The 13,888-nt window shown below is 36.2% G+C and overlaps 1 protein-coding gene across 1 annotated transcript in view; it reads right to left on the bottom strand.

Annotated features, from left to right (window-relative positions):
* The window catches only part of LOC110113697 (serine/threonine-protein kinase dst1), a 74,959-nt gene extending 62,587 nt beyond the window's left edge, over nt 1-12,372 (bottom strand). Inside the window, exons 1-3 of the mRNA XM_020846373.2 lie at nt 11,599-12,372; nt 7,304-7,392; nt 6,641-6,748 (exon numbers count right to left, since the gene is read on the bottom strand). Coding sequence (XP_020702032.1) covers nt 6,641-6,748; nt 7,304-7,392; nt 11,599-12,265 — 864 coding nt within the window. The 5' untranslated portion in view covers nt 12,266-12,372. The remainder of the gene's footprint in view (nt 1-6,640; nt 6,749-7,303; nt 7,393-11,598) is intronic.
* Nucleotides 12,373-13,888: the final 1,516 nt, after the last annotated feature.

Below are 13,888 nucleotides of genomic sequence, written 5' to 3'. Positions count from 1 at the left end.
TTTGTTCAGCATTTAAGTGCCTTATAGATGTCAGAATAAAGCTATCTGGGGTTCGCTGGATTCGTCTCATCGAGCCACTCCCTTTGACCATCAGCATGTCATATTTGGATATCATTTGGTCATCCAGTTAATGCTTTAGAGTTTTCAAATGCTTTAAGCTCTTGATTTGAGCCCATTTGAGATTAGATTGGATCGATTTATATGTTATTGGGTTCGTCTCGTCAAGACGTTCAATTTGACTATAAGTTTGCTGAAATCAGAGTTTGGAAGGACCTAAATTTAATTTTGAAAGTTTCCAATTCAAATATACATCAAGATTCGTGCCCGATCATGATGATTTTTGGAGACATACCAAATCCATCTTTAAACCTCACATATCTGGTTTTCATTGGCATTTGCTCAAGTCAATGTGCCAGAGGAGTGTCTTCCATGTGAAGAATTACCCAACCATCAAACTCTAAGGGAAAGAGGCTGAACAGAGATTCCCAAACAAAGCAACATCTAGAAAGGAGGTTGCAATCCTGTTATGCTAATAGCACTACTCTCTTTTCTCGAAAAAAAAAAAACATTTTAATGATTAAAGAGACAAAGCAGACCATACCTCGAATAACAAAGAACAATAAATCATCTCAAAAAAGTTAAATATAAGAGAATAATGTATCACCATTAAGATTAAATAAAACAAATTGATACAGGATGACTTATCGTCAAAATTTACCTAACATAGGTCAACGATGGAATGCACAAAATTTAGTACATAGATCAAATTCCCAATCACAACTTCAAATTTAAACAATTATTTGTCATTTACATTAAAATCAAAATTACATTTCAAAAGACAATAGTCAACAACAACAACAATAACAACATGAAGCCTTTGTCCCACTATGTGGGGTCGGCTACATGAATCCTTTTTCTCCATTGTGTCCTATTAAAAGTCAAATTTTCGTTTAAATCTAATAAAGAAAGGTCATTCCTAATATTTTCTAACCAAGTCTTTTTAGGTCTACCCCTACCTTTCTTAACATAAGTCAAATCTAATACCTCTACTCTCCTAACCGGGTCATCGAAAGGCCGTCGTTTTATGTGACCAAACCATCTAAGGCGACTCTCTCTAATCTTATCTTCTATTGGAGCTACTCCAACCTTTTCACGTATATGCTCATTTCGTATCTTATCTCTAAGGGTAAAGCCACTCATCCACCTGAGCATCCTCATCTCTGTCACACTTAACTTAGTATTATGCTTCTCTTTTAATGGCCAACATTCGGCACCATAAAGCATTGCAGGCCTCACTACCATCTTATAGAATTTTCCCTTAAGTTTGAGTGGTACATTTTTTATCACATAACAAGCTCGATGTATTCCTCCACTTCAACCATCCAACTTGAATTCTGCTGATAATATCCCCATCTATTTCACCATCACTTTGAACAATTGATCCAAGATATCTAAAACGTGTACTCTTATTAATGACTTGATCGCCCAAAGTCACAATCCCTTCACTAGGTCTATTGCTACTAAAATTACACTCCATATATTTCGTTTTAGATCTACTCAAGCGAAAACCTTTAGACTCTAAGGTTGACCTCCATAATTCAAGTTTACCTTCAACTCCCTCTCTAGTCTTATCAACAAGAAGAATATCATCAGCAAAAAGCATACACCAAGGTACATCCTCTTTCAAATGTCTAGTGAGAACATCCATGATTAAAGCAAAAGATATGGGCTTAAGGCTGATCCTTGATGTAACCCAACCGAAATAGGGAAATACTTGGTCAATCCACCTTGTGTTTGAACACAAGTAATAGCTCCTGCATACATATCTTTAATGATTTGAATATAAGCATTATTGACTCATTTCTTTCCAAGAACTCTCCATATCACTTCTCTTGGAACTTTATCATATGCTTTTTCTAAATCAATAAATATCATATGTAGATCCTCCTTATTTTCTCTATATTTCTCCATCAAACCTCTTAATAAATGTATGGCTTCCATAGTCAACCTACCTGGCATGAATCCAAATTGATTTTGAGAAACATCAGTATCACGCCGCAGCCTATGCTCCATAACTCGCTCCCATAGTTTTAAAGTATGACACACTGACACATTGAAGTGATGTAAGAATACATATAAAAATCAAAAATATACTCATAAGATTGAGTGTTAGAGGCACGGTGAAGCAAGAGATAGTTTTGTGAAGATGAGGCATCGAGAACCATTCTTAAGAAGAGACTTGTGAGTCAGAAGCTAAAGTGCTAATAACAAGAACTAATGAAAAGCATTTAACTAGGAAAGAGAGTGAAAAGAAGAACAACCAAGAAAAGAATAGCTCAAGCTGAAGAAAGTAGGAAACTAATGAGAAATAACTCAATGAATACGAGAAAACAATGACAAAAAGAAAACGGTTGTTCATATATATTGTAATAGATGCTGAACTGAACATGATATTTGAAATAAGATGCAGCTCAAACCAAGAGCCAAGCACATAGCACTACAGCATGACGCCTTTAAGTAGTGCAACACATGCACTTTGCTGCGAGCTTGCATTTCACCGGAAATGGATGTGTAGGGAAGTGCAATACATCTTTGGCACTTTGCTGTGAGCTTGCGTTCAACAGGAAAGGGGTGTTTTGCTTTATTTCTAAATAGTGCTTTTAACAATAGCATTTTCAAGCAATTGGCATTGCAAAGTAAGCAATTTATCAAATGACACTTAAATTTGGTTACCATTATAATTTATTGTCCTGTGAATAGTCTTGAAGAAAGCAAGAAGTATTAGCAAGCCAGGACACTCCAACATGGCATGCAAGTATTCAATGAAAACTTAGCTGTTTTATTCGGATTAGTATATTCAGAAGTGCAAAATAGACTTCATAGTTTGAGCAGGCTAACTGCATTTGTGATTGGATATAAGTGGCACCCATGAGTGGAAAATATAGGAATGAGACACTTCCATGTGTTTTAAAGGAAATTAAATTAGTTGAGGTAAAAATATGATTTTTTTCCATCCACATTTATTCCCATTCTCATTTAGTCTAAAGCCACTTCCAAAGCGTGAGGTATCACTTCTTTCAATTAGTACAATCAGGCAGGCCCCTGGACAGTAATTGCATACTGTCAATAATATTGGCATGCATGACCAAGTACCAGTTTGAACAGCAAAAACACATCTATCGTGTCGTTATTTTAAGTAAACAAAAGGAGATTCTACATGAATGCAACCAATAAGAGGAATGTGATTCATATAAAAAATTAAGTAAATTAGCTAAAACAATACCTTATAGAGGGCTTTACATACATATCACAAAATTCTTACCTTTTAACATACATAACACCTAAATATTTCTATTTACTTATATAATACTCAAATGTTTCAATCACATCAAAAATACCACCAATAGTAACTTATTTAAAGTAAAACACACTATTTCATGCATATACTTTGATGTGATTTAGACATTAAAGTGGTATATAAAAAATATAAAGATTTAAGTATTAGATATATAGATACACAAGAATTTTGTGGTATATAAATCCCCCTATTGATGCAGTATGTTTGCAAATTAGTAATCCAAGGCAATGTTTCATCCAATGGTATGTAAACTATGCAAACAGATGACAATCACATTACATCATTTCATTCCATGCCAGTTCAACACTTGAAATATCCTACCACCACTCCACTTTATTTTTAAAAAATGCAGAAACAAAAACTTCAAATGCTAGAATGGTAAATCTAAAAAATGGAGTAAATCTTAAAAATGGATAGATGTGTCCAAATAAATAGATGAATCAAGGGTTGCAAATCCAGTTATGGAGACCATGGATGTTGACAAAAATTAAATATATGATAGTAAAGATAGAAAGTACAAATTTGAGTAGTTTATCAATGCTTTTTTGAAATAATTTAGATAACAAAACTTTTCTAATTTAGTATGCAATGGAACTAGCAAAATGCATTATTTGGGCCAACATAATATAATTTGAAGATTAAAATTTTATAGTATTTAAATGAACAGATGGCCATTAAATAAATTTATAAGTAACATGGCTATTTTCTTTTATATTTTTAGCATTAAAATTTATTAAGCGGGCTCAAAATTCATTTAATCTGTTGGCTATTTATACACATGTTGATGCATGTACCTAGAAATGGAGTTAGCTTGAGTAGATTTTTAGATCTTCAAGTTGAACTAGAGCCAAATATTTTCAAGATCGAATTGCAGAACTCAGGCCATGGAAATAAAAAAGATCACAAATATATGCAAATTATATTAATGCATAAATAGAGTCAATATTAAATAATTTTGAATTTATAATCAAATCATGATTACCTCAAGATTATACTGCATAAAATATTAAAACGTAAGATTAATTTTTTTCTAAATTTTCTAATCCAATTTCCCTACATCACGAAAAGGAAAAAAATATTTTTATAAAATTCATTATTTTCTTAGGATCACATATGTGTGATATTAGTAATCTTTATAAAATTAATTTCCTAAATTGACCTAAAGTTAACCTAATGTTATCGTTCACTTATTTAATTCATTATTCACCCAATTAATGTACCATAGCAATTCATTTCGTTTCCACTTTCCCCACCATGCAATGGCCTAAGCCATCAACCAGAGAGTCGTGAAAGGTGAGCTAAGGTTATGGTTTGAAAGTAAAAACCAATTTCTTTGATTTCATTCGCAAATTGAGTTTTTATTAAGGTTCATAGGCTTAAAGACTTGAATGATAAGCAATTATTTTAAGATAAAAATATTATTTTGATGTTACTTTTGAGTTAGATTTGTGTTATTAGAATAGGAATTGATTCAAATTAAGAAAATTGGTGCAAGTTGCATGCAAAAGGTCAAGATTTCAAGATAATCTAAGTAAACAAATCCATTATAAGTTAAATCCATTTTTTGCGGTGGGATATTCAATTTCTAATATAAAGCGTAAAAATATTCTTAAGGACATTGCTTGTTCATGCCAACAATTACATTAAATTTTATATATATGCTTCTACAAGTTATTTCATATTGAGCATGTTTATAATATCAGATTATATTAAGAAGCCTAATGCATTGAGCATGTTAACTTGTTAAAAATAGTTATTATTTTAATGTTGTGTGAGTCTCATGACCTGGAGCAATTATTAGGTGCGGACACCGGACTAAGAGATGCGTCCGGATTACTGGATACACTGCGTACGCTCTGCTTATACTCTGCGTATGTTCTGCTTACACTCTGTGCATTTGTAAATACACAGTAAATAAGCAGCAAATAAACAGCATATCTTCACAACTAAATATTTACTACATATACGCAGTAAATAAGCAGAGTGTAGGCAGAGCTTAAGCATAAAATACGCAGTATCCGGACCTAATATAATCAAGAAAAAGAAATGATTCAGAGAAAGTATGCAGACTTAATACAAAAATTGGATGTGGCTCAATCGGCACGTCATGGAAGTTCTGAAGTCATCTCATCAGAGGATGAGAACTCCCTCCCAGGGAAGAATTGATGTAAACAAGCCCCCCCCCCCCCCTCCTCCTTTCTCCTGGCTTGGTTGTTTGGTTTCTGTTGCCTGGCTTTTCCGATTCCCCTTGCCTTGGTTGTTCAGTTCCTGCACCCTGGCTTTCTCAGTTCCCCTTGCTTTGGTTGTTCTGCTGCTGCTGCCTGGCTTTTTCGGTTCACCTGATCTTGGTTGTTCGGTACCTGTTGTTGCCCATTGGCTTTCTTGATTCCTATTTGTTCGGGTTTAATGCTGCCTTTTTCTTGCCCTTTTTGGCTTGTTGTTGGCCTCTTTTTCCCCTTTTCTGGTTGGCTGATTTGGGCGGCTAGTTTCGGGTGTCTTTTGAGCTCCTTTTCCTCTATTTTGGTTGGTTGTTTTGGGCGGCTGCTTGGGTGTCTTTTGGGCTTCTTTTTCTCTATTTATAGGGGCTATTTGTGGCAGTTTTAAGAGAGTGAAATGTAGTGATTTTTTGAAAACAAAACCTAAGGGTTTTTAGCTTGCGAGCTAACTTTCTACCTCTCTTCTTCTTCTAATTCATCTTGGTCTTCTACTCTATTTCTTCTATCTATGGTTTCCATTCCATTGTATCTTTCTTCTCAAAGCTTTGATTAGTCGTATGGTGTTGTTGTGTCCTTTCATTTGAAGTTGTAAGGTGTGGTTGTGTTTGTTCAAGCTATTGTGGGATATAATAGTATTGTATTGTTCTATTTGTGTTAATCTTTTGTTTTAAGGAAAGGAAAAATGTGTTTGCAAATCTAGTGTTTTTTTTTTATTGCATCAAAAGGTGACATGAATAGATGTTCTGAAAAAAAAAAACTGCCACAAAATTTCATCATTTAGCACAAATGCATGCATGACAACCCAACGAGTGATTCTTAACAACATTGGGAAGCGCTTTATGACTATATCACAAACTTAACAACACTCTATGTATTTATAAGCATAGAGAACCCTTCCATCTTGCAAAACGTAAACCCAGACCAATAGACATGGCAAATCAAAAGGAAGATGAAAAGAAAAAAAAGGTATATCTCATGTGCATAAGTGATCATCACAGAACTATAGTACTTAAGATTAATTTAAAAGTTCACCAATCAAATTTAACATATGGTAGTTATATCTTACCCAAAGGTACTCTTCTCCTTGATAACTTCCAAAGTAGCGCACAACATTTGGATGACTACACTGCTGCAACATCTCAATTTCACCCCGAATTTCATCATATCCCTCTTCCTGCCCAAAAAACACATCAAAGAGATCACTAAAAAAAAGGAGAGCAAATTACATCTCGGCACTAAGACCTTATTCTATTTATGAAACTTTTTCACCAAGAAATTCAGAAAAGAATTTCACATTCAACTTTAAGTCCTTATAGTCAAAAGGTTCATACAGAATCCTTCATGGCAAAATGAAAAAAAAAAAACAAGATAAATGTCAAAGATCTCTTAAACGTTCAAAAAAGTCCATTCCATTTTAGTTCCAATAAAGCATTCAAGATAATAAAGCATGAAATATTTAGCAATAAAGATAACATCATAGATGTCAAGCCTAATGTTGACTGGACACTAACCAGCCGACAACAAATAGTCACTAGCTTATACAAAATATGACCACTTTAGTGAAAAAAACTCTCATCCAGGATAAGAACATCTTTGTGAAAAAAAAACTCCCTCAAAGCTCGCTCTCTCTCTCTCCCCTCTCCCTCTTAAACTTTTAAGAATTAAATTAATCACAAAAACACCCATATGGGAATCTCAAACAAAATTATGGATCAGCTAAGGAGCATACCCCTTCAGTCAATGATATAACTTTAATGGCAACAAGCTCCGAAGTTTTTAAATCCCTAGCTTTGTAAACAGCACCATACGAGCCTTTACCTGTTAATTTTCAACAAGCGCAGTCAACTTGATAAAAGTGGTTTGAAATTGACAAGGAAATAGAGACATAAAAACTCCACCATTAGTACTTTTAACTTACATGGATAGTAAACAGTTGAGGAAAACTCATTAAATTCAAGCATGCCATGTAAAATATCCCAGTCTCAATGATTTTACTCCTTTATTATCAAGAAAATGTGAAACTAGGGTAACTCAATTAAAATTTAGTCTAATTATGAGACTAATAGATCAGAATTGGAATGATGCTAAAAAGGAAAAAAAGAAAAATTAAATAACAGACTCTAATGAGGGATTGCAGTTCATATGAGGTGCAGCTATGGAATGTTTTTTCCTTGAAGCAATTCGATCTAATCCTAGTTACATTTAAATCACATAAAAGTAGAATAAAATTAAGAAAAAATAAAAAATAATTATTAATGAAGATGGTTTCCCATCTGCTTTGCTATATTCCTAAACCAAGCTACAAGTGCGTATTAGAAAAAAAGAATTCAACAATGTTCTACATCACATTTTTGGATATTCAAGTAAGGCACTCATTATCACACTAGAATGTCAGACAATCATAAGATAAAAATTAAAAACTACTTTATTATAAAAGTTGCAATTATCTATGATTACACTTAGAACGAGATTTATTTCAAGCACATCAACTGTCGTCATGCCACGCTATCTTCTCTTATTCGCTTAGAACAATAGTTTCTTTAGTTCTATTGTTTAAAGGCTTTAAGTGTGTTTTATGCTAAAACTAGCCAAACTATTCGTCGAGGGTACTTAAAATCTGCACTCTTTAAAACCTAATTCAAATGAGCTTTAATAAAATTAGTTTAAAATCCAATTTTACCAAATCCAAGCACAGCAAGTTTTACGGGCTTTATGTTGATCTCTCCCCTCATCTCCCAACATCTCAAGACTCTCCCTTCGGCTCTCTACCCCTCACTCTCTTTTGACTATCAAATTATCTTCCTTCAAGATAGTGAGTGATTCTTGCTCAAGTCTTTTAGGAACTTTTTGCAAATATGACTAGTATTAGTCTTGATAATCTAGTGCATCTCTCCCAATTTTTCGGTCTCTTCATGTATCTCGCAATATTTTTCTTGTTGTTGGATCCATGACGGTCAATGTATTATGTAGTGGTTTGATTGCACTTGAGAAAGCCTAGTTCATTTTGATGCAAAGAAATATGCTACTTTTTCTCTAATGTTCATAAATATACTATGCTTTTGATGAAATCAACCAAAATTTGTTAATTTACCTTTGAATCTCTGCAGATGCCAAGTATCCTTTCTTGTAATTTTGAACGTCCACTTCTTCCATAGATCTTCTTCTTTAGTTGTCTTTAGTAAAAAGAGGTAGAAACAATAACAAAGGTTGTATTCAAAAAAAAAAAAAGGTTGACAAACAATGATCAACCATAGTTTTAAAAAAAAAAAGTCCAAACCTGTGAGTTGTTTGGTTTAAACAAAGATAACAAGAACTAAGAAGAGTGTTTTAGTTACCATGAGTCCATCAATAAGCATGTTGTCGACAGAGAACTTATTAGTTCCCATGCTACAAGCAAAATGGGAGTACATTGCTCAGTGCTTCCTATTGCTGGTTTGGGTAACTATTATCCTCTTCATTTATTAGTGCATAATATGGGTTTAGGGGTTGGTATTGATTGATGATTATACTTCTCCAACTCAATGAATACTAAACTTATACGTTGAATATGTGTATGATGTCACGCCCCATTATCATCCCCTTATAGTCAATCATGAGGCATAAGAGAAGCATATGATATGGATAGACCGGGAAAATCATTACGTCCGGTGTCCAGATTCGTCCGGACACCAATCCAAACGCGCCACGTCACCAAAATGCACCGGGACCTAGTGTATTCGGGTGATGTGGCGCATCTGGATTGGGTGTCCGGACGTCCGGTGACCAGACGTAATAATTCGCCCAAGATCATATAGGTGAAAATAATCAAACTTTATTGTCCAATAATTCTACATAGCACATAACATCATCTAAATAAACCATCAGAAGTACTGAATTAAAAGCGCTCATAAATAAACTCATCAAATCAATTACAAAGCTTCTAATGTATCTTCCAAAATAAAATTCATATATGCTCACCAATCCTCATTTACATCATCATCATACATACCTTTTTCAATCTTTGAATTCATACATTTAATATCTTATTAAAGCAAAATTAGTTATTTGTTTACTATTCCTCGTGCCCCTTTTATTTTCTTGAAATCATAATATAACATGAAATGAGCTAAAAGCTAGTGAAATAAACAATTTTCACATAAAGTTAAACATGCAAGGAAATGGATATAAAAAAAATGTTATGCAGATCGTATGAGCTATTTGAAGCATCTATATTCAATTATGGATAATGAGCTCAATGAATTGATGTTATGAAATACATGAATTATATGCTTCAATAAGATGTAATTATGGACAAGACACTATGGGGACCTATGAGAAGTTGAAGCAGATGATGAAGTCCCTAACTTATATTCTTATAAGCATAATTGGAGAGTGAATTATGGGTGAGATATTGCACCATATAATCTCAACAACTATTTGAACTACAACTGTAAGTTATCCATTTATCTAACAAGTTAGAAATGATAACAATGCATTTATTCCTATAACCATTAACTCTTATCATAGCAAACAAATTCAATGGTATCCTCATTGTTCAAGGTGACTGTAAAATAGTGCAAGTGAGGCTTATGTTGTGGATAGAATATTGGTAAAATGGATCTAACACAATTATTATTGGTGGTATATGTTTATTACTTAATGAATATATATGATTTGTTAATGATTACCATTACTTTACACTTCTAACTTCATATATTTCTTTCTCAGTAAATTTTATCAAGCGCTGGCCCTACCTTAAAGCTAACTCCTCACAATCTCATACATCCACAATTTTTCATAAATATGCCATATTATATTGCCTTTGCAGGGCGACCCTTACAAACTAATGCATTCACAATTTCTCATATCCATGGCAAAGGTGACGGCCATGAGTCTATAATACTTAAGATGAACAGCACACAAAATGTATATAGCTTAATGGATCCTTGCACCGGCACATACAGTCATTGGAAGAGAGGCTTATGCTACTTAATGGCTTCATTATAATTTTCCAAATTCATTAACATAAATAGCCGTGGAGAAGCCATCCAACTAACATGCCTATGCTCACCATAGAAGTGGCGGAGAAGAGGGATTGCATCGTGTTGGAGTTTTTCCCTATATTATTTCTATTGTAGCTTTGGTACTTTCTTTGTTCAATGCATTAATGCAATTTTTTTACTATGTTAACAGAATATTTAAGATCTTCTTATGTTGGCATTGCTATTAATTTAATGTTAATTATGTTCAAGTTGCATAACTTTATTTTGATGTTGCGCAATGACAATATAATTGTCCTTTTTATATTTTAAATTATGATGATAAATATAATTATGTTCTTTTCCAAGGTTAAGCTACTTATTGCGATTCACTGAAAGGCAATTTAATTAAATATTCATAATTTGTTTTTGTAGAATCACCTATACAGGTAGAAGTTTTAGATTAAGTAATCTAAATGATTGACATTGGGGATTTAATTAATTTGGCTGGTTGCAATTCACAAAAACATTCAAATTTCTGTAAATCCTCAAATCGGCCAAACTACAATCAAACAAACCGGGATTTGACAGTATTTAATAATCGGGCAACCAAATAACTCTCCGGTTGTACAATATCTGGATTTACCGAATCTACTTAAATACGATTTATCTAAACAGAATTAGTAAAGCATATTTTTTATGAAACAGGTACTGAATCGTGCAATAACTTTAATCACATTAATCTAACTCTTAAGCACCATCCCTGCATCCCGCAAAACGTGCATTACCATGTTCTACTCTTAGCTTTTCCGTCTGTTTCAGCAACAAAGCAAATGGTACTGTCACCATTCCATGCTATCTCCTGACTACGATACTACAAAAACCACGCATTATTCAAGCTTATCTCTTCTATTTGGTCTCTTTTGGCCAATTTTTCATCAGTTTAAAAAAACAATAATAATCTTCTCCAGCCTAGCCGGAATTGAACTGCACGAGACCAATTCCATCTGACAGACACATCAAAAATAATAATAATAATACCAATCGGAAAGAGCAGCAGACTTACCGAGTTCATGAAGCAACTCATATTTGGTGGTTGGATCCTCTCGGTTAACGGAGTCTGGAACTGAGCTAAAAGAAGCCCTCCTGTTCAGATGCTGCCGACGCTCATGCTGTTTGCCCGCATCCCACTCCGAGGCCGCTTTCATGCTCTCCACCGCCTCGCTCATGAAAGGCGAACCGAATCCCCCTCCGTAACGGCCTGTCTTCCTCACGAATGTACCCGACAAGGACTCTCTAGGGCTTAGCGCCCCCCTCGACCTGCTAGTCGATCGGACCACAAAGGTCGAGTAAGCGTCATCAGGCTCCGAACTGGCCCTGGGGCTCGAACGGTTGAGATCGAGAAAAGGAGAGCGGAGCGGCCGGCGAGCAGAATGAGGGGATGCCGAGGGGCGATCCCGCTTAACGATGAACGTACCGGATATTCCCGAGGATGAGGCGCCACTGTCTTCTTCATCGTCGTCATCATAACCTGCGGCGTCGTCAAAGTCCTTTGGGAGGCGCTGGAGGAGAGGGGGCAGGGAAGCAGCGTCCATTTCCTCGCCGTCGTCACAGCCGATGCCGAGATCAGAGCCATGCGTCAGCAAGGAAGTCACTTCGGGGTCAGATACGTCGTCCCCATGAATGACAACAGTGGAGAACAGATCTGTTTGCTTCCCTCTGCGACTGCTCATCGTGAGATCCAGGGCAAGAGGGAGGCCGAATCGGATATGCAATCATCCGAAAGATTTCTCCGCCATACCGTTACGGCCGGGCGGGGGCGGAGTGACGAATCCGGATACCGATAAGTAAGATTAAAACAAAGGTGACCGCTTTGTTGAACTTGGAAATTGGAATAGTTCAGGTCCAGAAATTAGGGCATCCATTTTTTCCAATGCCTCCAAAATCGGACTTGACAATGAATTGAAAAAGAAAAGATTAACTGTTCGATGGTTCGACCGGATTTGAATCGGGGTCGAACCAGATGACATAATAAACATTTATTATATTTAAAAAAATAACCCGATATTTAATTCTATCAGAAGATCTAAAATTTATAAGTATATAATTGGTAATATTTGGTCTTCATTTGAGATAGTGTTTTGACTATTTTAATATAAGATTAAAAAAATTAAAAAAAATGCAAAAAAGGTAGATGTGGAGTTCTGTCCACGCCATTATCCGTCTTTTTCCTCCCAACAACCAAAGCTTTCTCCTACATCTTCTCAATTTTCTCCGGCATCTTCTCAGCTTTCATCCTCCACCACACTCGTCTCCTACGTCGGCATCTTTGAGCTCGATATATTTTTTCCTGCAGCTCATCAAAAGTTACCTCATTGCAGTTGAATATATCACAACAGCGTCGGCAGGGGTTGAGGCGAGACGGGCGCCCGCGGCACCGTCAGCAGGGGTTGAGACAAGACCCGTGTTGGCAGGATCGGCAACGGTGTGATGGGGACCGCCATGGCCGGTCGTATCCTCGCCGCCGGCTACTCCCTCGCTGTCTACGCACGCACCCCTTCCAAAGTGATTGCCCACCCATGCCGTCGGCGCCCGTCTCGCCTCAACCCCTCCCGACCTTCCCGCAACTCAACTTTGAGCTCAATCAACAACTCCGGCATCATGGTGTGGCAGAGTTTTGATCACCCGTGTGATACCTACCTCCTCGGCATGAAGGTCGGGCTCAACCTCATCACCAACGTGAATCAGGCTTTCACCTCATGGCGCAGAGACGCCGACCTGGCGCCGGGGAACTTCTTCGTCTACAGTGGCAAAATTTTGCTCAACAACTCCAGCGTCATGGCGTGGTAGAGCTTTGTGTAATATCAAAATCTGCTCCATGATCGTCCAGGACGATCTGGGATCGTCCTGGGACGATCATTTGAGAATTTGCTCCAGAATTTGCCCAGATTTGTTCCGGGTGATTTTCTGTAAGCATCGTCCAGGCCGATCGAGGCTTCGGCCAGGCCGATTGGCACTGTAGAAAATATCGGCCGGAAAATAGTTCTGGGAACCGTCCAGGATGATTGAATTTGGTCTGATTGTCCTGGGACGATATGGCGATCGGCCGGGCCGATCTGAGTTTTATAAAGCTGAAATCAGTCGTTTTGAAGAGAGAAAATAAAAAACAATATATCTGATTTTTCTGAGGAGAGAGAAAGTCGAGGAATCATTTGCAAAAGTTGATTTTCGGACGACGCGGAGCCGTTTTCGTCCGAAGAGGCTGTTCAGGATATTGCTGTACGCAAGGTAAGGCACATTCCGCCTTTCTCAATTTTCAGAACCGTCGTGTTTGGCGGTGTTTTCTGTTCGGATTT

The sequence above is a fragment of the Dendrobium catenatum genome, unplaced genomic scaffold (genome assembly GCF_001605985.2).
Source record: "Dendrobium catenatum unplaced genomic scaffold, ASM160598v2 fragScaff_scaffold_624, whole genome shotgun sequence".
Lineage (NCBI taxonomy): Eukaryota > Viridiplantae > Streptophyta > Magnoliopsida > Asparagales > Orchidaceae > Dendrobium > Dendrobium catenatum.
Note: the sequence above shows the minus strand (reverse complement) of the source record. Positions and strands in the feature narration are given on the sequence as shown.